Source organism: Nycticebus coucang, chromosome 10 (assembly GCF_027406575.1).
Source record: "Nycticebus coucang isolate mNycCou1 chromosome 10, mNycCou1.pri, whole genome shotgun sequence".
Taxonomy (NCBI): domain Eukaryota; kingdom Metazoa; phylum Chordata; class Mammalia; order Primates; family Lorisidae; genus Nycticebus; species Nycticebus coucang.
In genome coordinates, this window is record NC_069789.1 from 119539310 (window position 1) to 119560679 (window position 21370).

Genomic DNA, 21370 nt, shown 5'->3' on the forward strand with positions numbered 1-21370 from the left:
TCACAACTGGGACTGTCAAAACCCGGACTGAATCATTAGGTTGTGCGAGACTAGGGCCTTAAGGGCGGGGCTACAAGCCTGGGAACGGAGCCTGGAAGGTGGAAGGGAAGGTTAGGGAGGGTCTAACAGACCTGGGGGGAGGGGTTTAAATTCACAGGACAGAGCTAATGCTATTAGAAGGTTAGGGCAAGAGCTGCGAGCAGAACGCTTTATTATGAACTTTCCGACATCAGAGGGGCGGCACTAATGATTCTGGGGGCAGGAACAAAACTTCAGCACCCACAAGATTCTGGGGGTGGGGCCAAGAGCCCTAGGGGTGTGTCTAGATCTAATAAACAAGGGCTACCAGGGCGAGTTTGAGGCTCTAATGTCAGGTCAGGTGTTGAGGGGGCTTGGCGGGAGGGTGGAGGGGGTGGACAGTGGCTTTTGGAAAATCCAATGAAAGGTTAGGGAGATGGTGCTGGGCGTTGTGGAATGTCTTCTTCCACTTCATCTTCCTTCCAGAGCTGGGAGCTATGCTTCAGGCTGAAAGGCAGAGAAGGCCCTGCCCCTTCCAATCCCTCTGTATTTCTATTGGCGGAAGGGCCTGAGCGACAGGCTTTCATTGGTTCAGAACAGGCGAGAGGGAATCTAGAGAGAACATACCCGCGTTGTGGGCGGGATCAGACAGTACCTAGCGGGCGCAGCCAATCCTGGCCCGAGGATTGTGTTGGGGGCTTGGTGGGAGGGTGTCCGAATCCCCTTTCTGGCCATCCTGGGGGATGACCCCAGTGCCAGGCCCAGCGTCGGCCGCCTGATGCCAGACGAGCTGAGCTGGGGATGCTGGAACGAAGGGGGTTGCTATGGCAACGGGAGGCAGGGCCTGGGGTGGGGGACCGGGCCCGGGCTGGGGCCGCGGCGGCCGGTGGTGTCTGTGGCGGGACGATGGCGGAGCGCGGCCCGGCCTTCTGCGGCCTCTACGACACATCCTCGCTGCTGCAGTACTGCAACGGTGAGACCCTTCCTCAGATCCGACCTTGGCCCCGCCCAGGGATGGACCCATCTCTTCCTGCCCCAACCTCCTTCTTCCAAGTCCCCATCCCCCTCCCTTTCTGAAGATCCCCTTTCCTCCCCCTCAGCAAGATCCTGACCCAAGAGTTAGGTCTCTGATCCTCAAAGCCCAGATCCAAGCGGCCACCCACTTGGATCTTCCCCTGGTCCCGAGGTGACTAGACAGAGAGAAGGGGGCAGAATCGGAAGGAACCTGAGACTGGAAGGAGGGAAGACTTGGGGGATCGACTGGGTCTTGAATTCTGCCCTCTCTCTCCCCTGAATCTTCTGTGACCCTCTTCAGTCTTCATATCAGATTAGAGGAGGGTGGGGATAGGATTTAGTGTTGAGTTGAAAGCAGGGTATGGGGTCAGGTAGGACAGCCAGAGGACTTTGCCCCCACTATACCCCCAAATCCTCAGGCCCTGCCCCTCGCACCCATTAGGACTCATCCCTTCTCCCTAGACAAGTGGATATGATACTGGAAGGGTCATTTTGAGTGTCAGGCCCAGGGAAGGTGAGCTGGAGGCAGAAAGGGAGACAGGAGGAGAAGTGGGGAGCGGGGCCTGGTCTTTCAGCAAAAAGAGTGAGGCCAGGGGAATGGCAAGGAGGGAGAAGAGGGCTGAATTGTAGGGGTAGGATGGGGAGGCCAAGGCATCCTAATGCATCTGGCCTCTCAGGGTGGGGACAGAGGGGTCAAGGTGAAATTGCCTCCGTTCAACACCCCCTCCCATTCCCTTGAGAAGAAAGAAACCGTCATCCAGTTTGGAGGCTCGCTCTCCTGGGCACACACCTTGGTGACAGGGACCACTGGAGTTGGCAAGGGACACAAACGCTCACTTTGTCTTCTTCTGTCCCTCTAAGAAGCAGGATGATTGGATGCCTAAGCCTGGTTGAGTACAGGTTCTTCCTGTACTGACAAGCTGTGTGTCCATGTACAAGTAACTTCACTTCTCTGGGCTTCAATCTCCTTTCTCCTTTTTTCTTCCTAAAATGGATTATACTATCACAACTACTAGAATTGCCAAAAGCATTAGATACCATAAAAATGGTTAATTTTATTATGGATTGATTGAGCACGTACCATGAAACTGGAGATGTGCTGTTTTGCATGAGCAGTGCCTGTCACGTGTAAACTCACAGTAACAGCTACCATTTTATTGTTGTTGTTGTTAGTATTATTAATGATAGGTAGGAGGAAGCTTAGCACAATGAGGTTACCACTTACTGGCTGTGTAACCTTTGGTGTGTTTCTGCACACTCACTCCAACCTCGGAATTTGCGAAATGTGATGTCAGCAGGACCTGAAGATGAGATTCCTGCTCTTAGGAGTTCCATGTCCTGACAGCTCTCTCCCTCTTACCTCAGAGGTTACCACCTCCCTCTGCAGGTCCAAGCACCGGACTTGGGAGGCGCAGAGGGTGGGGGGCAGGGCCAGCAAGACTCGGCAGGTGATTGGGCCAGGGAGTGGGGAGGAGGGTCAGAGAAGGAAGGGAGGGACCGGTGGCTGCACTGCAGAACCCAGCGGGCAGGCTGGCGGCCCATGGACGCCGGATGGCAGGTTCTACCTCCACGCCTCGTCTCTGTTTACCGTACCATCTTTACTTCCACCGGGCTGGGAGCCAGGGCCTCCTTGGTTGTGGCCAGAAATGAGTCTGGGTATGAGTGTTCTTGGGGGAAGACGTGGGGGGGGGCACCTCGGGCTTCCGCCCACCAGTTCTTCGGGAAAATGGGTGGGAGGGGAACTAGGGGAGTGATTTTAACTGCACCCAGGAGCTGGAAGGAAGGGGGAGAGCCAAACATGAGGCGTGGGGGCACAGAAGTGAAATAAAGAACCAAAACAGAAGAAAGGAACTACTGAAGGGGAAGAGTTTGGGTGTCATCCCCGCCCGCATCTCTCTTCTTAGGGTCTCCTGGGTCTGCGGTGCTCTGTCTGCAACCCCCAAATCTGCCGCCAGGGGTCGCAGAAGCTCTGTGCTTGCGGTTGGCCCTAGGGTAGAACTCCTGGGTGAGGAGCGGATGAAAAGGGAAGTCAGCATGACCTTTTGGCTTGGAAAGTCTTAGAAACTGTGAGGGAACGTTAGTAATCACGACAGAATATTCGTCGGAAGATGTTTGGGTCAATTCTAGAATGTTAGTGTCGTTAAGAGTAGTTTGGTGTCATCTCTAAAATGCTGGCGTCACTCATAGATGTTTATCATCTTAGTTAGAATCTTGAAACCAGAGTGAGGTTTCTTGATTCCACCAATTATAGAAGGTGAGAGGAAGGGACTTCCCCAAGGTCACACGGCCAGGGCGCTGCAGCATGGAGAGGACTGTGGGGGAAGGGCGGGAGAGAGGTGGGGATTTCCTTCCCCCTTCGGAGCCATCATCTGTGGCCCATCTCCACGCGTCCCAGCCCCAGGTATCGGGAGAGGAAGGAGGCGTGACTGGCCCCTGCTCAGACCCGGGACGGACCGAGGGACATCGGGTGCGTTGGAGCTCCTGGGTGGCCCCTGCATCCTGTGTTCCCCCGCCTTCCAGATGATAATTTGTCAGCCACTAGTGGCATGGAGGTGGATGACCGCGTGTCGGCGCTGGAGCAGAGGCTGCAGTTGCAGGAAGACGAACTGGCGGTCCTAAAGGCGGCGCTGGCAGATGCACTGCGACGCCTGCGGGCCTGTGAAGAACAGGGAACAGTTCTGCGAGCGCGAAACACCCCCAAGGGCCGGGCTCCTCCACGCTTAGGCACCACCGCCTCGGGTATCCTTGTTAGACCGGAAGGGTGAGATAGGGTGGGCCCAGGGCCCGGACCTCATGCTTACCCTCTCTGTTTTCTAACTTCATCTCTCCAGTGTGTCAACTCTTGAAAGGCCTTCCCACAAGGACGCCCCTCAATGGCTCGGGGCCCCCGCGGCGTGTGGGCGGCTATGCCACTTCTCCATCCTCCCCCAAGAAGGAGGCGACCTCCGGGCGCAGGTAAGGCGTGAAGCCGGGATCCTCCATCCTCTTCCAAGACCTTGTGGGAGAAGGAGACTATTTGTGTGGAGAAAGAGGGACTCATGTGCCCGAGCTCCCGCAGCGAGCGTTTAGGTAGGATCTGGCTCGCCCACGCACTTCTCCTGCTGGCCTAGAAGGCTTTGGCCCCAGCTGTGCTCTCTTTTTGCAGTGGCCGCCGTTACCTGTCACCAGAACGCCTTGCCTCCGTGCGCCGTGAGGACCCCCGCAGCCGCACTACATCCTCCAGCAGCAACTGCAGCGCCAAAAAGGAAGGGTAAGGATCGGGCTGGGTCATGCCACAGAGGGTGAAGCCAGAACCCCAGATAGGTAGGGGGATGAATGGGGAATCAGGAATCATGCCCCAGGCTACATGGTCATAATCTAGAGTGGGGTCCGCTAATCCTGAATGGCGGGACAGTGCTGAAGTTTGGAGGTACCTGTCTTGAGGTGACGCGTTCCAAGTGGAAGGCCTGGACAGGCGGAGCCAATACTGAGGGGCGTGATCAGAGTTTTAAGGAGCTGGACTAGAATGCAGGGAGCGGTGATGGTCTGGGTCTAGAGAGGAAGTCTGGGAGGAGCCAGGCTTATGGGCGTGGCTATTTAAGATGAAAGAGAGTCCTCTTTGAGTCTCAGGTATGGAGTCAAGGTAGAAGCCTCAGAGTTTCTGCAAGAAATGAGGAAATCTGGCTCGGCGCCAGCCACATACACCTGAGCTGGCGGTTCGAGTCTAGCCCGAGCCTGCCAAACAACTATGACGGCTGCAACCAAAAAAAAATAAAAAATAGCCGGGCGTTGTGGCGGGTGCCTGTAAGTCCCAGCTACTTGGGAGGCAGAGGCAAGAGAATCGCTTGAGCCCAGGAGTTGGAGGTTGCTGTGAGCTGTAATGCCACAGCACTCTACCCAGAGCGACAGCTTGAGGCTCTGTCTCAAAAAAACAGAAAAAAAAGGGAAAAAATATGAGGAAATCTGAGGTAGGGGTGTGGTAGCCTGTTAGCCTGGGCAGAATCAGAACCTGGAGTTGCTGAGGGACGGGTGGTTACGGAGGCTGAGACCAGGTGGAAGGGTGTCAGATTCCAGAAGCCCAGACAGAGCCGAGTCTGGGGGTTCTGCCAGGGGAAACCGGTGCGTTTTGAAGGTTGGGCGGGTCGGTGATGGGCGTGGTCAAATCTCAAGAGGTGGAACCAGCTTGAAGGCCTTGAAGAGAATCTGGTACTGAGTCACGCGAAAGTGGATGTGGTCAGAATGTTTCGTGGAGCGTAAAGCCCAGAGGAGAGGGTAGCAATTAATTATTAAGAAACGGAGTCAACTTAAGAAGGAGTAGGTGGGTGTGATAAGAATGTTAGGAGTGGTAAACTAGGAAGCCGGGCCATACTGCAGATCCGAACGGAATCAAACCCCAGGACTAGATTTGCCTGCAGTAGTCGTGGTCAGAGCTTGGAGGCCAGGCTAAGGTCACACCACAGTCAAAAGCTGTAATCTTAGCACTCTGAGAAGCTGAAGCAGGAGGACCACCTGAGGTCAGGAGTTTGAGACCACCCCGAGAAAGAGCAAGACCCCGTCTCCACAAAAAATTATAAAAAGGAAAAGTTAGCTAGGCATGATGGTGCCTGTCTTCAGTCCCAGCTACTCCGGAGTCAAGCTGGAGCATGGCTTGGGCCCAGAAGTTTGAGATTGCAGTGAGCTCTGATTGAGGCCACTGCACTACAGTCAGGGTGACAGAGTGAGACTCTGTTTCAAAAAAAGAAAGAAAAAAGGCACACATTCAACTCCCCTTAAATGATAGCCAATACGTAAACAGTGTCCTGTGTCAGGAACGACTCCAAGTACACATGAATGAACCAATTTCACCCTTGCAATTACCCTGGGAAGTGTGGATACTCTTATTATCCCCATTAAAAAAAAAAGAAAGAAAAAAGAAGCTACTTGGGAGGCTGAGGCAAGAAAATCGCTTAAGCCCAAGAGTTTGATGTTGCTGTGAGCTGTGATACTACGGCATTCTACCCAGGGCGATAGCTTGAGACTCTGTCTCAAAAAAAAAAAAGAAAGAAAGAAAAGAAAAAACAAACAAACAAAAGAAACAAAAAAGAAAACTGCAAAAACCGGGGCAGAAGTTGGGCTTGTCTATACAGCTGGGAAGTGGCAGAACTGGGCTTTGAACTCAGGCAGGCGCGCTACCGAGTGAGTCCAGGTTCTCAACCCCCATCCCCACTCCCAAAAAGAGCCTGGTATCAGGACTCCACAGGCCGGGAGGTGAGACTTGGTGGGACCCGCCGGCTCCACGAGTCAGCTGCGGAGGGCGAGGCAGGGCGCGGCGGCGCGGGCACCTCCCAGGGCCGGAAGCGGCAGAGCTGGCCCCGGCTCCACCCCCAATCCCGGAGCTCCGCCAGCCGCCGCCATGAGTAGCTTTGGAGCAGGGTGAGACCCTTTCGCAGACCCCCTGCTCCCCGCCTTCTCCCCCATTTCCTGAGACCCAGGCCGGGGGGCCTCACCTCTTTCCGCTGGGAAAAGGAATGTAGAGACACACCCCTTCCCTAAACTTTAACTGCTTCTCCTGCTGCTTGAAGTTTGGGGCGCTGGGGAACTGCCGGGGCGGGGAGAGTTGGGGAGCACCGTATTGATTAGGAGGGTGGGGTCCTTGGTGACTCCTCTGTTCCAGGATCGCGTCCCTGCCACTTCGTGCTGTGTGATCTTTGGCGATCACTGCCTCTCTGGGCCTGTGTCTTAGGCTCTGCAAGATCAACCGAGCAAAGCACACGGCCTGCAGAGAGGCAGCGCTCTGCTCCTTACTCAGCCCCGCTGCTATTCATCAGAGACCTCCTGGGAGTTCTGGAGTGGGGGAGGAGTTTCTCCCCTTTTCTCACCTTCCTACTAAAACTTTTTTTATTTTTCTGTATCCATTCCTGACAGCAAAACCAAAGAAGTTATCTTCAGCCTAGGTGAGTGGGGAGAGGAGGAAGGACTTGGTTGAGGCTTGGGGTGATAGGCCAGAGCTGGAGGTCATGAAACTTGGCTCGTGGGCCTTTGTCTCTTTGGCCTGTTTCTCCACTTACTTTTTACTTTTTATTTTTTAATGAAGCCTGGGCCAGGTGCCAAGGCTCAAGAGTTCAAGATCAGCCTGAGCAAGAGTGAGATCCCATCTCTAGTAAAACCAGCAAACTTAGCCAGGCATGGTACATCTGGAGTCCCAACTACCTGGGAGGCCAAGGCAGGAGGATTGCTTGAGCCCAGGAGTTTGAGGTTGCAGTGAACTCTGATGATGCCACTGTACTCTAGCCCAGGGCACAGAGGGAGACTCTATCTCAAAAAGATTAAAAAAAAAAAAAATGGCCAGGCACGGTGGCTCACACCTGAGGTGGGTGGATTGCTTGTGCTCAGGAGTTCAAGACCAGCCTGAGCAAAAGTGAGACCGCTGTCTCTACTAAAAACAGAAAAATTAGCTGGATGTGGTGATGCACTCCTGTAGTCCCAGCTACTTGGGAGGCTAAGGCAAGAGGATCCCTTGAGCCCAGGAGTTTGAAGTTTCTGTGAGCTATGATGCCATGGCACTCTAACCTGGGGCAACAGAATGAAATTCTGCCTCACAAAAAAAATTTTTAATAAATAAAAAATAAAGCCTAAAGAGTAGAGGGAATAGGGATGGGGGCTGATGTCAGTGCCTGACCTCTGGGGGTGTTCTGGCAGAGGAAGGCTCCGTGAAAATGTTCCTGAGGGGCCGCCCAGTACCTATGCTGATCCCAGATGAGCTGGCACCCACCTACAGCTTGGAAACACGCTCAGAGCTGCCTTCCTGCCGGCTCAAGCTGGACTGGGTGTATCCTTTTGCTTGAATCTCTCCCTCTGCCCTCCTGTCCCTTCAGGTGTAGGACTGCAGCAGGAAGGTGGCATTTCCTAGGCCTCTAACTGAAGGATCAGGAAGCCCCTGGCTTAGGAGGGAGTATGGAAAGTGGTTAGTTCAAATGACTTTCGATGGTGCACTAATCAGATGTGTCCTGAGTGCCTCCCATATGTTAGATTCTCCTCTGCATGTGAGCTGTGTTCATGGAGTTCACCTTCTAAAGTGGACGTGACTTGAGAACACAAGAACCAGAGATTGCAGTGCCTGTGGCCCAAGAAGTAGAGCACTTGCCCCATGTACCAGCAATGGTGGGTTCAAATCTGGCCCCAGCCAAAAATAAAAAAAAAAATTTAAAAAGAACCAGAGATTAAATAAATAAGCACAACTCCAGGCTTCCTGTGTGATCCCATGTAAGTTGCCTTGACTCTCTGTGTCTTGGTGGCTTTCTCTGAAAAATTGGGTCTCACGAGTCATAGGACTATGAAATAACATATATAGGTGCTAAGCCCAGAGTATGTGCCCCATATACAGAGATTGATAAAGTAATAACTGATCTTTATTGAGCACTTACTGTGTGACAGTCACTGTTCTAAGTTCTTCCGTCTATAAATATGTTGAATAATATGATCTTTCTCTTCTTTTTTTTTTTTCAAGACAGAGTCTCACTTTTTCACCCTCAGCAGAGTGCTGTGGCATCACAGCTCACAGCAACCTCAAACTTTTGGGCTTAAGTGATTCTCTTGCCTCAGCCTCCCAAGTAGCTGGGACTACAGGCACCGGCCACAACACCCAGCTATTTTTAGAGATGAAGTCTTGCTCTGGCTCAGGCTGGTCTTGAACTCTTGAGCTCAGGCAGTCCACCTGCCTCCACCTCCTAGAGTGCTAGGATTACAGGCATGAGCCAACATGCCTGGCCGATCTTTCTCTTCTGTGGCACTGAGAATGTATTTTTACAACCAGCTCCAAGGGCCTCTGAGGCCTACAGTTTGGGAATTATTACCCTCAATTTCCAGATGAGGGGACTGAGCTCTATCCTAGGGAGTTAGAACAGATCTGAGACAAAACCCTTTACTCTGGGACCCAACCTTTAAAACAAAACGAAACAGGGCTGCGCCTGTGGCTCAAGGAGTAGGGCGCTGGTCCCATATGCTGGAGGTGGCGGGTTCAAACCCAGCCCCGGCCAAAAACCACAAAAAAAAAAAAAAAAAAGTGTGGAGTCCACACTTCAGGAACCCAGTCTGTTTGCTTCTCTGTGGGTCTTGGCTTCCCCTCTGGAGGAGTCAGGGAGGTTGATGAAATGGCTTGGCCTTCTGGGAGCTCAAAGCCTTCTCTAGGCAGCTGAAAATATTTGCAGGGATCTGGCCCAACTGTCCTGCCAGGCAGTACTTGATAAGCATCTGGGAGAGGAAGCTGGGATCACAAAAGCTAGTATGGATCTCAGATTGCTCATCTCTGCAATGTCTGCAGGGCAGATATTTCTATGGGGTCAGGATATACATGTTGACATTCATTCAGATATTTTTCTGAACATCTGGGACAGAGGGCTGGGGACCCAGTAGTGACTATGACAGCATTCTTCTTGCCCTGGCCCTTGCCCTTGCTTATAGAATAGCAGGGGAGCACTCATTGATAGTGACAACCTGTGGGAGGCCAGTATGGAGACCCCACACTGGGGCAGCTGACCCAGCCTGTAATCAGGAAGGGCTTCCTGTGGGATGAGATAGAGAAGTGGAAAGAGCAGCCCAGTCTTAGCCACCATGAAACTCATAGTCTCCCTGGGGAATAGGGGTGGTTAACGAATCAATCAGATTATTACTAACTGGATAATCTAGTGGAGGAAATGAGTCTGAGAGCTACTCTGAGGAGGTGATAGCTGAGAAGGGTGGTGGGAAGAGTGTTTTAGGCAAAGGGAAAGGTTAGTACCAAAGCCTGGGGTGGTGATAATGATAACTGGCAATTTAAGGAACTCCAAGATCGGACAGCAAGGGAGTACAGTAGCCCTGCTAGGGCCACAGAGGGACCAATCAGACCAGTTGAGAGGGGCTTGGGCTTTCTCCTAGGAGCAATGGGGAGCCATGAAAGTTCTGAACAAGGAAGGGACAACCATTCCTTTAACAGATACTAGACTCATAGTGTCTATTGTTGCCAGTCCCTGATCTCAGTACAGCAGTGAATAAAATACACAAAGATCCCTGCCTTCCTGGAGTGGTCAGTCTACTCCCAGAGACAGATAGTACATTGAGCAGATAGCGTCCAGGATGTTGATAAGTACATTGGAGAAAAGGCAGGGAAGGGGTGTGGGTTTGCAGTTTTAAATAGAATGGGCATGGCCAGGTGTGATGGCTCACGCCTGTAATTCCAGCCCTGTGAGAGGCTGAGGCAGGTGGATTGCCAGAGCACAGGAGTTCGAGATCAGCCTGAGCAAGACCAAAAATAGAAAAACTAGCCAGTTGTGCTGGAGGGCACCTATAGTCCCAGTTACTTGGGAGGATGAGGCAGGAGGATCACTTGAACCCAAGAATTTGAGGCGGCTGTGAGCTATGACAACACACACTCAACCTAAGGTGACAGAGTGACACTGTCACAAAAAGGGAAAAAAGAAAAAAAAGAATGGGCAGGAAAGGCTTCTCCAAGTAACTGATAGCTGAGCAGAGACCTGAAGGAGGTGAAAGAGCCACGGAGACATAAAAGGGGAAAGTATTCAGGCGGAGGGAACAGCAAGTGCAAAGGCCCTGAGCTGAGATGGGGCGAGGGGTGAGTATGGCCAGAGCTAAGCAGGCATTTGGGAGAGGGATTGGGGCCCAGATCAGCCAGCTTTAGACTTTCATAAGGACTCTGACTCTGGTGTGAGTGAGGTGGCATCCATGGAAAGGATATGAGCTGACGTCAATGTTACAGCCTCCCTGGGGAAAAGGAGGGTGTTTTAGTTTCCTGTGGCTGCTATAACAATTACCATAAACTTGGTGGCTTAAAACAACAGAAAATTTTTCTCTGACCGTTCTGGAAGCCAGAAGTCCACAATTAATGTGTCTGCAGGGCCCCCTCTAGAGGCTCTGGGGGAGAATTTGGTCCAGGCCTGTCACCCAGACTTTGGTGGCTGCCAGCAGTCCTTAAGGCTCCTTGACTTGTAAGCATATTACTCTAATCTCTATCTTCACATGGCCTCTGTCCTCCAACCCCCACTCTGTATCTGCGTCTTTTCCTCTTCTGTCTTTTATAAGGACATTTGTCATTGGATTTAGGGCCCACTTCAGAATGATCTCATCTTGAGATCCATGACTGCATCTGTAAAGACCCATTTCCATATAAGGTTACAGTCACAGGTTCTGGGGGATAAGACATGGACATTTGTTTGGAGGTGGGTGGGGACCATCATTCAGTCCACCACAGGGGCAGGAGTAGAAACAAGAGAACGTCGTGCTGATGCCATGCAGAACAGCTCCTTAACCAGCCCCTGGGCATCTCCAGCTATGGCTACCGTGGCCGAGACTGTCGGGCCAATCTTTATCTGCTACCCACAGGGGAAATAGTGTATTTTGTGGCCTCCGTGGTTGTGCTGTACAGCGTGGAAGAGCAGAGGCAACGGCACTACGTAGGACACAATGATGACATCAAATGGTGAGGCATGGGAGGATGGGGAGGGAAGAGAGCTGTGGCTCAGGGTGCAGACCAGCCCAACCCCTGCCTCTACTAGACTTCATTACTATCCCTGCCACTGTGGGGTGGGGATGGGGCCAAGCCTTTGCTCCATCTCCAAAGCCACCAGCTGCCCCCAGGCTGAATTCAGTGAGAAAATGTGGAATGATTATTAACATTTCAAATGTTGGGCCAGCCGTGATGGCTCACATCTGTAATCCTAGCACTCTGGGAGGCTGAGGCAGGTGGATTGCTTGAGCTCAGGAGTTTGAGACCAGCCTGAGCAAGACTGAGACCATCTCTACAAAGGACTGAGCATTGTAGCAGGCACCTGTAGTCCCAGCTACCAGGGAGGCTGAGGCAAGAGGATTGCTTGAGCCCAGGACTTTGAGGCTCTGTGAGCTATGATACCAGGGCAACAGAATGAGACTCTGTCTCAAAAAAAAAAAATGTTAGGGCAGCAGCTGTGGCTTAAAGGAGTAGGGTGCCGGCCCCATATGCCAGAAGTGGCAGGTTCAAAAACCCAGCCCTGGCCAAAAACTGCAAAAAAAAATATGTATATATTTTAAATGTTGGTGAATTCACTTAATGCATGAATCTTTCCCTTTTGAAAACTCTGAACTGGCACTCTAGACAGTGTGGTGGTTGGTAGATGGGAGTGGTGGTGCCCCCTTAAAAATTGATATACTTCCTGGGCCACTGTTTGTGGTATAGATTTGAGTCTTGCTGGCCTTTGGGTTTGAGACTCCAAGCCTGAGTCTTGCTTCTGAGCCAGCATACCCAGAGGATATCCACTTATTGCTAGTAAAGGACTAAATACATGTTTATTGAGTAAACAACTCAATCAACCAATTTGTGGAATGAATCAACAGGCTTTTTATCAGTGGCCTGCTGCAGGAGGGGTCCTGGGATGCTGTGAGCCCCTCCCTCCCACTGAGCCCTGTCCATCTGTCTGTCTCCTCTCAGCCTGGCTGTTCACCCTGATATGGTCACCATTGCGACAGGACAGGTGGCAGGAACCACTAAGGAGGGGAAGGTAATGGGGGGGAGCGGACACGCAGAAAAGAGGGCTGGACTGGAGTTGTGCAGGGTGGGCAGCTGGGTCTGTCAGGTCACAGATGCTTTCTTTTTTCCTGCAGCCGCTGCCACCCCATGTACGCATCTGGGACTCAGTTTCCCTCTCCACCTTACACGTGCTGGGTCTGGGGGTGTTTGATAGAGCCGTGTGCTGTGTGGGCTTCTCCAAATCTGTAAGTCCTTTGAGCACCCTCACCTTCCAAAGCCGGACAAATCCTCCCCACCTCTTCACCTGCTCCTTTAGGTGGGAGACCACGCCCACATTGTGATGTTCCAGAGGCCGGCCACGCCTCGGCAGAACAGGAGGTGGCTGACCTCCAAAGTTTGACCTCACAGGTCTGCAGTATTGGCTGTAATAAGGTGCACCATCTATCTTGATGTGTCCCCAACTCTCAGTGTTTGTTCCCTTGTTGGTCAGTGAATGCTTGTTGCATTATTTTTAGCATGCCCTGTCACTCTGGAAGGATCTTTATCCTTAGGCATTTTGAGCCACAGGTGCTGCCCTATCCTTAGGCATTTTAAGCCCGGTACCTTAGGGCCCAGCTGCTCCCAGCTGTGCAGTCCCAGACGGGTGTTGGCACGTCCAGGCAGAGATAAGTACAGAAATAGAGAGTAAGCCTGTAAGAATGTGCAGAGCAATTTGACATTACCACAATAGGCAAGTGTGTGATTGATGGGCTTTTTTGGTTTTTAATCGTGTTTTACATTTTTATCATATTTTACAAAAACATTGCTTTGCATTGGATCTGGGAGTAAGAAACAGCCAGTCCTCCTCCCAGATAGTTTAAGAAGCACTGGATTAGAGCCTCATAGGTTTTCTGAGACTTAAAGAGACATTTGAGAGTTTTGTAGGAGGCTGAGGAGGAAGCTATATTGTTGCCAAAGTTTGGGGAAGGAAAAAAAACGTGCCAAGTCAAAATTAACTTGTATTTTAACTAAAATTGTAAAAACCTGACATTATACCAACTTTATTAATTGCTGAATTACATATACATAAAAGTCATTCCATATGAAAATGTAAATTAGATGATCACAGCAAGAATTTGTGTGCTGGCAGCAGAGACATCACAGCTGAGGGTAAATTAGATGAGTTTGATAGGGATGAGTCATTTCAAAGGGCAAGTTATCAAAACCCTTTAAGATGTCGTTGCATTGCTTAGACAAGGAGTGTATTTTAATGTGTTTTGTATGACCTGGGGCAGGGTCTTTGAAGGTCTGAAAACAGGCCCATTTGGCAAGTGCCCCAGTGGGCATGGGGAGGCAGGGGTGGGAGTAGGGGGTAGGGGAATGGATCTGACTCACCTTGCCTCTCCTTGTAGAATGGGGGCAACCTGTTGTGTGTAGTGGACGAATCCAGTGATCATATGCTTTCCGTGTGGGACTGGGCTAAGGAGTCCAAGATGGTGGATGTCAAGGTAGGGCGATCCTTCTCATCCCCTCTCTTTGGGGTGCCCCTGGGGGACCTTCCGATCTCAGTGGTTTGGATTAGAATCAGGCAGTCCATGTGTAAGTCCTGATTTTGCCACTTGCTGGGTATGTGAATTTGAACAAGTGGCTTGCCCTTTCTGAGCCTCAGTTGTCTCATCTATAAAATGGAGATGGCTCAGTGCCTGTAGCTCAGCAGCTAGGGCGCCAGCCACATACACCAGAGCTGATGGGTTCGAATCTAGCCTGGGCCTGCCAAACAACAATGACAACTACAACCAAAAAATAGCCAGGCGTTGTGGCAGGTGCCTATAGTCCCAGCTACTTGGTAGGCTGAGGGAAGAGAATCTCTTAAGCCCAAGAGTTTGAGGTTGCTGTGGGCTGTGATGCCATAGCACTCTATTGAGGGTGACATAGTGAGACTCTGTCTCAAAAAAAAAAAAAAAAGAAAGAAAATGGAGATAATGGTAGTATCTTGTTTGAAGGGTCTTTGTTAGGATGTTGGAATACGGATGGGTGGACCTGGCCCAGCAGAAGAGTGGTATGAAGTGGCTGCTGACTACACAGTTCTGTAGCATCCAAGACAGACCTTAATTTGCCTCTCTGGGCAGTGGCCTACTTCACAGATGGACTGTAGTAGAGGGAAAAGATACTCATCCAAGGTCACATGTGTGTCCTCTCGGCTGTGAACAGGAAACCTGGGTTCCAGATCAGGGTCCACTCCTTGCAAGGCAGGGGTCTCACAGGCTGCTAGATAATAACCGATAGTTTAGTAATGAGGAGATATTATCAGAACAATCTAATTTCCTTTTAAGACAGGGATCTTTATCAAAAGCATTTATTAAATGTCTTATCTCCACACAGTCTGATAGACTGAATGCAGATAGGAGTCAGGCCTAGGTGAGTTGGACTCCAGATCTGACTTATACCTAGCTGTGTGGCTTCAGGCAAATGGTTGCCTTCACTAATCCTTACTTCTATTTTTTTTTTTTTTTTTTTGTAGAGACAGAGTCTCACTTTATGGCCCTCGGTAGAGTGCCGTGGCTTCACACAGCTCACAGCAACCTCCAACTCCTGGGCTTAAGTGATTCTCTTGCCTCAGCCTCCCGAGTGGCTGGGACTACAGGCGCCCGCCACAACGCCCGGCTATTTTTTGGTTGCAGTTTGGCCGGGGCCGGGCTTGAACCCGCCACCCTCGGTATATGGGGCCGGCGCCTTACCGACTGAGCCACAGGCGCCGCCCTAATCCTTACTTCTATAATGAGGGGACCCTAATGGTTCTTACATCCCAGGGTGCTGTGAGATTGTAAAGTGCTTACTTAGCACAGTACTTAGTGTGGACTAGGGGCTCTCAAAGGATCTGCTATTACATTGGTGACAGAGAAGACTGTGATAATGCTTCATAGGGCTAGTCCTGCGTCCTGCAGATGAGCATAGGAAAGGTTCAGGCAAATAGGCTGTGCAGTGCATAGCCCACACAGCTGTATAGGGTGGTCTTGTGTGGCATGTGTTGGTAGGCCTGGTGGCTTTGAAGTCCTCATTCTGAATCTCCTCTATCCCCGAAAGTGTTCCAGTGAAGCCGTGCTGGTGGCCACCTTCCACCCCACAGACCCCACCCTGCTTATCACCTGTGGGAAATCCCACATCTACTTCTGGACCCTGGAAGGAGGCAGTTTGAGCAAGCGGCAGGGCCTCTTTGAGGTGAGTGCCAAGGATTCAAGGACAGGTTGGCCTGGATAGAAGGAGGAACACTCAGAAAGGCAAAAAGACACATCTCAGAGGTTGACAAGTTTGGGATTACAGGTATGCTGAGATATTGCCTCCTAGGGCCTCAGTTTCTCTCCCCATAGGAAAGAAAGGGAGGATTCAAAGGGACGAAGAGTACAGCACCTCCCAGCAGATAGTAAATGCTCTCTCTATACATGGGTGCTGTGTGTGTCAATATTATGGAGATCGCAGAGCACTCAGAGGCTGACTGGCTGAGAGGCTAACTGAGCTGGAAGCAGATGGCCTGGGAGGGAAGACACAGGGCACTTGTGACAGGGCTTCTGCCTCTGGTGAGAGTTGGGAAGCCCCAACTCTTCCCACAAGGGAGACCTTGAGAACAGGCACAGGTGGAAGTGGGTGAGGCAGGGGAAGGGACCTAGACAAACAGTCTGAAGATGGAGAGGGCAGAAGTCAGTGGGAGAGGGCAGGAAGTGGGTGCCGGGGTGATGGGGTGTGGGAAAGGAGACAGTGGGGTCAGAGATTCTAGGCTATCTGAGCACTGCAGGTTGGAGGCAGGCTGGAGATGGTGTTACTCCACACAGGGCCTCATACTCAAAAGCATAGAGGGGATCCCCTGGACCACAATCCTGGATGACAGGTGATCTCTGGGAGGTCACCCTGCTTCAGCAATGCTCTGACACCTTTCTCTCCTCCCCCACCTTAGAAACACGAGAAACCGAAGTATGTGCTATGTGTGACCTTTTTGGAGGGTGGTGACGTAGTCACCGGGGACTCTGGGGGGAACCTCTACGTCTGGGGCAAAGGTCAGTGTCACCCCATCTGTTTGGTCCCAACCCACTCTCCCCAAATATCCGTGACTGTGCCTCCCTTCCTCTAATGCTGCTCATGTGGAATGAATGAGAAACTGGATACCTGTTCAGTTCACACACCCCATCAAGGCTCAGCTCACATATGCATGAAATCTTTATTCCTCCAAATCTTATCTTCTGCAAATCCCATGTTAGGACTCAAGTCTGGATTTTAAATAAGTGGGTTAACTCAGTTGTCGGTAGCTGGAAGGACAGAAGGATGGGTGGATAAATGAATAGACAGGTGATTTGTCCTAGCCCGTGTCTCAGTGAATGAATGAATGAGTAAAGGAATGAATGAGTGAAGGTGTCATCTTACTCAATGGATGGAAGAATGAGTAAATGAATGTGTTATTGTCCTTAATGGGTGGGTGATTAAAGGAATGAATAGTTAAATACTACTCAGTACTATGTAAATGAGTGGTTATCATTACTAATGAGTAATTATGTTAATGAATGAATAGGTCTTATCCCAGGCAGTGGTTCTGTATAGCAATGAATGAGTAAATGAGTGAATGAACCGATGAATGAATGGTTGTTTTAGTCAATGGATTAATTTTATGAAGAACAGATCCTTTAAGGAAGTGGATTGATGAATGAATGAGTAAATGAGTTGATTGTCCTAGCCAATGATGGATGAATGAATGAAAAAGTGGTTGTTCCAACTAGTAGGTAACTTTATTAATAAATAAATGGATTGGCTCGGCATCTGTGGCTCAAGCGGCTAAGGCACCGGCCACATACACCTAAGCTGGCGGGTTTGAATCCAGCCCGGGCCCACCAAACAACAATGACAGCTGCAACCAAAAAAAATAACCAGGTGTTGTGACGGGCACCTGTAGTCCCAGCTGCTTGGGAGGCTGAGGCAAGAGAATCGCGTAAGCCCAAGAGTTAGAGGTTGCTGTGAGCTGAATGACGTCATGGCACTCTACCGGAGGGCGGTACAGTGAGACTCTGTCTGGGGAACAAGCAAAAAAACAAAACACAATGGGAGATGCCTATAGAGCCAGCTACTCAGGAGGCTGAGGTGGGAAAATCGGTTGAGCTCAGGAGTTGTAGGTTGCAATGAGCCATGATTGCACCACTGTGCTCTAGTCAGAGTAACAGAATGATACCCTGGTGGCGCCTGTGGCTCAGTGAGTAGGGCACCGGCCCCATATGCCGAGGGTGGTGGGTTCAAACCCAGCCCCGGCCAAACTGCAACAACAACAAAAAAAATAGCCAGGCGTTGTGGCGGGCACCTGTAGTCCCAGCTGCTTGGGAGGCTGAGGCAAGAGAATCGCGTAAGCCCAAGAGTTAGAGGTTGCTGTGAGCTGAATGACGTCATGGCACTCTACCGGAGGGCGGTACAGTGAGACTCTGTCTCTACAAAAAAAAAAAAAAAAGAACGATACCCTGTTTCTAAAAAGAAAATAAAAAATTAATAGATTTTCCCAGGCAAGGATAAAGGAGTGAAAAATTCATCTTGATCTTTTGGCGAATACATGACTAAAAGAACAAATGGGTTATCCAAGACATGAACAAATGAATGACATTTTGGGCCTGGGTACTGTTGCTTTCATATGCATTATACTCCTTATTCAAGGCTGCCCTGAATATTATTCCCATTTCACAGAAGAAAAACAGTAGGCTTAGAGAAGGAGTTACCCAGCACAGGGCCGAGCTGGGCAGAGTCAGAGCACTTGGTACCTAAGGGCCTTGCCCTTTTCACGCCATCTGCTGCACTACACATAGACATATAAGAGATAGGCCTCAACCACAGAGTTGCTCTGTGACCTTAGGTAAAGCCTTTCCCTCTCTGGGCCTCAGATTTCCTGCCTGTGAACTGAGTGGGAGACAGAGATTATCTCTAAGTGCCACTTTTGCTGGTAACAAAGAGCCTAGGCCTTGGTGGGGGTGGGGGAGAATTACCCCAGGCAGGGATGTGCAGTGGGTTTAGCAGTTGGAAAGGCCTGAGTTCAGGTCCCAGTGGTGTAGCATACCTTTTCTTCAGCCTTGGGAAAGTCATCCCTTCTAAAACCTAGTTGCCCCATCTGTGAAATGGGTATAGTGTTACTGCCTCCCTTCAGGTCTGTTCTGAGCTTTCCTTGAGATGAGGCAGTTAGAAGGAACTCTGAATAAGTGCTGGCAGTGTGTCTTTCTCAGACGACTGTAAACCTCTGCGGCAGGGACTGCATCTGATCCGTTTCCACACCCCAGCTCCACCACTGGGTCCACCCTGCAGGGCTTTCAGGGTGTCAGATGGGTGGGTGGTTGGGAAGATAGGTGAACAAAGTAATGTGTGTACATGTCTGGTATGAAGACAGCCCAGCTCACTTGGAGGAAGTGATACCACAGCTGAGTGCTATGGGATGGGAATTAAAGAAGAGTTGGTTGTTCTGCTTCTGCCCTAGCCTCCTCTCTGGTCTTTTGACCTTCAGTCTTGCCTCCTGCAATTCAGTATGTTTCCAGAAGCAAATGTAAATCTGACCCAGTCCTTCCTCTTTCATGATTCCCTAGGTCCCTTGTGACAAGGTCACCAAGACTTGCATGGCCTGACCGTGCCTTCTCTTGCCCTTGCTTGTTATACTTAGTCACTTCACTCTAGGTTTCTTTTAGTTTCCTAAATCATCTAGACTCTTCTACTCTCTGCTTTTTGTAACATTAGCTTGTCCCTTCCCGTTGCACCATTTTTCCACCCTCTCTTGTCCCAGCTGACTACTACACCACCTTCAGATCCTTGCTTAGCTGTCCTCTCCAGGAAGCCCTCCCTGACCCACTAGACTGAGTTCCCTCTGTGAGATCTCACAGTCCCCTCGGTTTCCCCATTCTGTGCCTAACCACCTGGAGTTATCACTGATTCTTGGTGAGTCTGTTGTTGCCATTGGGCTGTGAGCCCTGTAGGTTGTCTTGGTCACCACTGTGTCCCCAATATGAGACTGAGTCTGGAATAAATACTAGTTAAATAATTGTGGATTGAATGGGTTAATGGTTGAATGAATGGATAGGTAGGTTGACAGATGGTTGGATCTATGGGTGAATGGTGAATTGGTAGATGTGTGGGAAAATAGAAAATGGGTAGATGTTTGGATGGAAGGCTGGATTGACTGGTGAATGGGTAGTTAGATGAAAGAGGGGCCAAATAAGTGCATAAGAAGGAGATAGATGGATGGATGGGTAGATGGATGGAAAGAAAAGTGGATAGAAGGGTAGATCAGTAGATGGGTTGGTGAATGGAAGGGTGGGTGGATGGACAGACAGATTGGTAGATAGATGAATGGATGAATGGATGAGTGAGTAGACAGATGCATGGACAGACCAGTAGATAGGTGAGTGGATAGATGAGTGGGTGGATGGGTCAAAGAGTAGATGGGCGGATGGATAAATGTTGGTTCAGATGGTTTAATGTGTGGATGATAAGGTATTTGAGAAGGTAAATGGTGAGTGAGTGGGTAGGTAGGCAGAAAGGGAGCTAGAAGGGTGGAGAGATTTGTGATTGAGTGGACAAGGTGCTTTCAGGGGTCAGTCAGTACAGGGGCAGCTTCCCCATGATGACCCCTTTCTTGGCCACCTTATAGGTGGGAATCGCATCACACAGGCAGTGCTGGGTGCCCACGATGGCGGTGTGTTTGGACTCTGCGCCCTGCGGGACGGGACGCTGGTGTCCGGAGGGGGCCGTGATCGGCGGGTGGTCCTCTGGGGTTCTGACTACAGCAAGCTGCAGGAGGTGGAGGTGAGGAGGGGGAATGGGCTAATATGAGGGCGGAGAGGCCCTGTACCTCAATAAGGCTCCCAGCACTATACAAAACCTCCTCCCCCCAGCACATCACCCCCACCCCCTATATGTGCCCTACACTCATCTGTACTCTCTCATCTGCTCACCCAGGTCCCCGAGGACTTTGGCCCTGTGCGCACAGTGGCAGAGGGCCGGGGGGACACGCTGTATGTGGGGACTACCCGCAACTCCATCCTGCAGGGCTCCATCCACACGGGCTTTTCGCTGCTTGTCCAGGTGAGCATCTCTCTTCTGTACCCCCCCACCGCAGCTATTTCTCTTCTCTTCCCTGCACCACCCATCCCTCTTCTCTTCCCACTCCCATTTCTCATTACCTCCTGTTCCATCCCTTCTTTGGCCTGGCCCTGACCCAGGACTTCTCCAGAAATCCCCATGATCTGGCAGTCCACAGCTTAAACTGCTAGCATAGCAGAGGGTCCCCAGGCCCCCACTCCAACCATACTGGGGTTGCATCCTACAGACTCCTCCCAGGTCTCCAGTGCCAAAGGCCTGGGAAAGCCCTTCTGGAGTCTGCCTGCATTTCTTCTTGTAAATGAAATGCCCCCTCCTCCACCCTTGGTGTGCCCTGCCCCTACCCCCCACCCCGTTAAAACACCCATCTACCAAGAGGCACTATAGGATAGAAATATGAATTTGGGGGCATGGGGGCATGCCTGTCTGGGCTTGAATCATAGCCAGATCACTTATTACCTGTGTGATATTGGACAAACTCTGTGTCTCTTTGAAACGTGGAGAATAACAGAACCAATCACATTCTGTGAGTCATTGGAAACACAGCATTTAGATGGTGCCAGGCACAGTGCTCACAAAGTCTTGGCCAAAATTATTCCTTCTTCAGTGGTCCTATTTTCCCTTTGATCGTCTAGCTGACATCTGTGCTGCTGCATTTAGATCCCCCTCCTGTTTTGGTTTCTATAATAAGAGGAAGGAAAACAAAAGCTATAGGGACCTTCTAGTTGTCCCAAGGCCAAAAGGGAACTTAAGAGACCACTAGTAATAATATAATAATAGGGGCGGCACCTGTGGCTCAGTAGGTAG

At 50.7% G+C, this 21370-nt stretch overlaps 1 protein-coding gene across 5 annotated transcripts in view; it reads left to right on the top strand.

The window, feature by feature from the left end:
* Positions 1-640: 640 nt before the first annotated feature.
* EML2 (EMAP like 2) overlaps positions 641-21370 on the top strand; it is a 33324-nt gene continuing 12594 nt past the window's right edge. Inside the window, exons 1-14 of one of the 5 annotated variants that reach the window (XM_053607092.1) lie at positions 641-991; positions 3553-3771; positions 3864-3987; positions 4178-4282; positions 6916-6944; positions 7690-7819; positions 11312-11461; positions 12446-12515; positions 12619-12729; positions 13876-13971; positions 15548-15682; positions 16413-16512; positions 20115-20269; positions 20423-20548. In XM_053607092.1, the coding sequence (XP_053463067.1) occupies positions 820-991; positions 3553-3771; positions 3864-3987; positions 4178-4282; positions 6916-6944; positions 7690-7819; positions 11312-11461; positions 12446-12515; positions 12619-12729; positions 13876-13971; positions 15548-15682; positions 16413-16512; positions 20115-20269; positions 20423-20548 (1722 nt within the window). In that variant the 5' untranslated portion in view covers positions 641-819. Of the gene's footprint in view, positions 992-2537; positions 2689-3427; positions 3772-3863; positions 3988-4177; positions 4283-6179; positions 6424-6915; positions 6945-7689; positions 7820-11311; positions 11462-12445; positions 12516-12618; positions 12730-13875; positions 13972-15547; positions 15683-16412; positions 16513-20114; positions 20270-20422; positions 20549-21370 lie in introns of those variants that run through there. The other 4 variants (XM_053607094.1, XM_053607091.1, XM_053607093.1 and 1 more) reach the window with 4 other exon arrangements.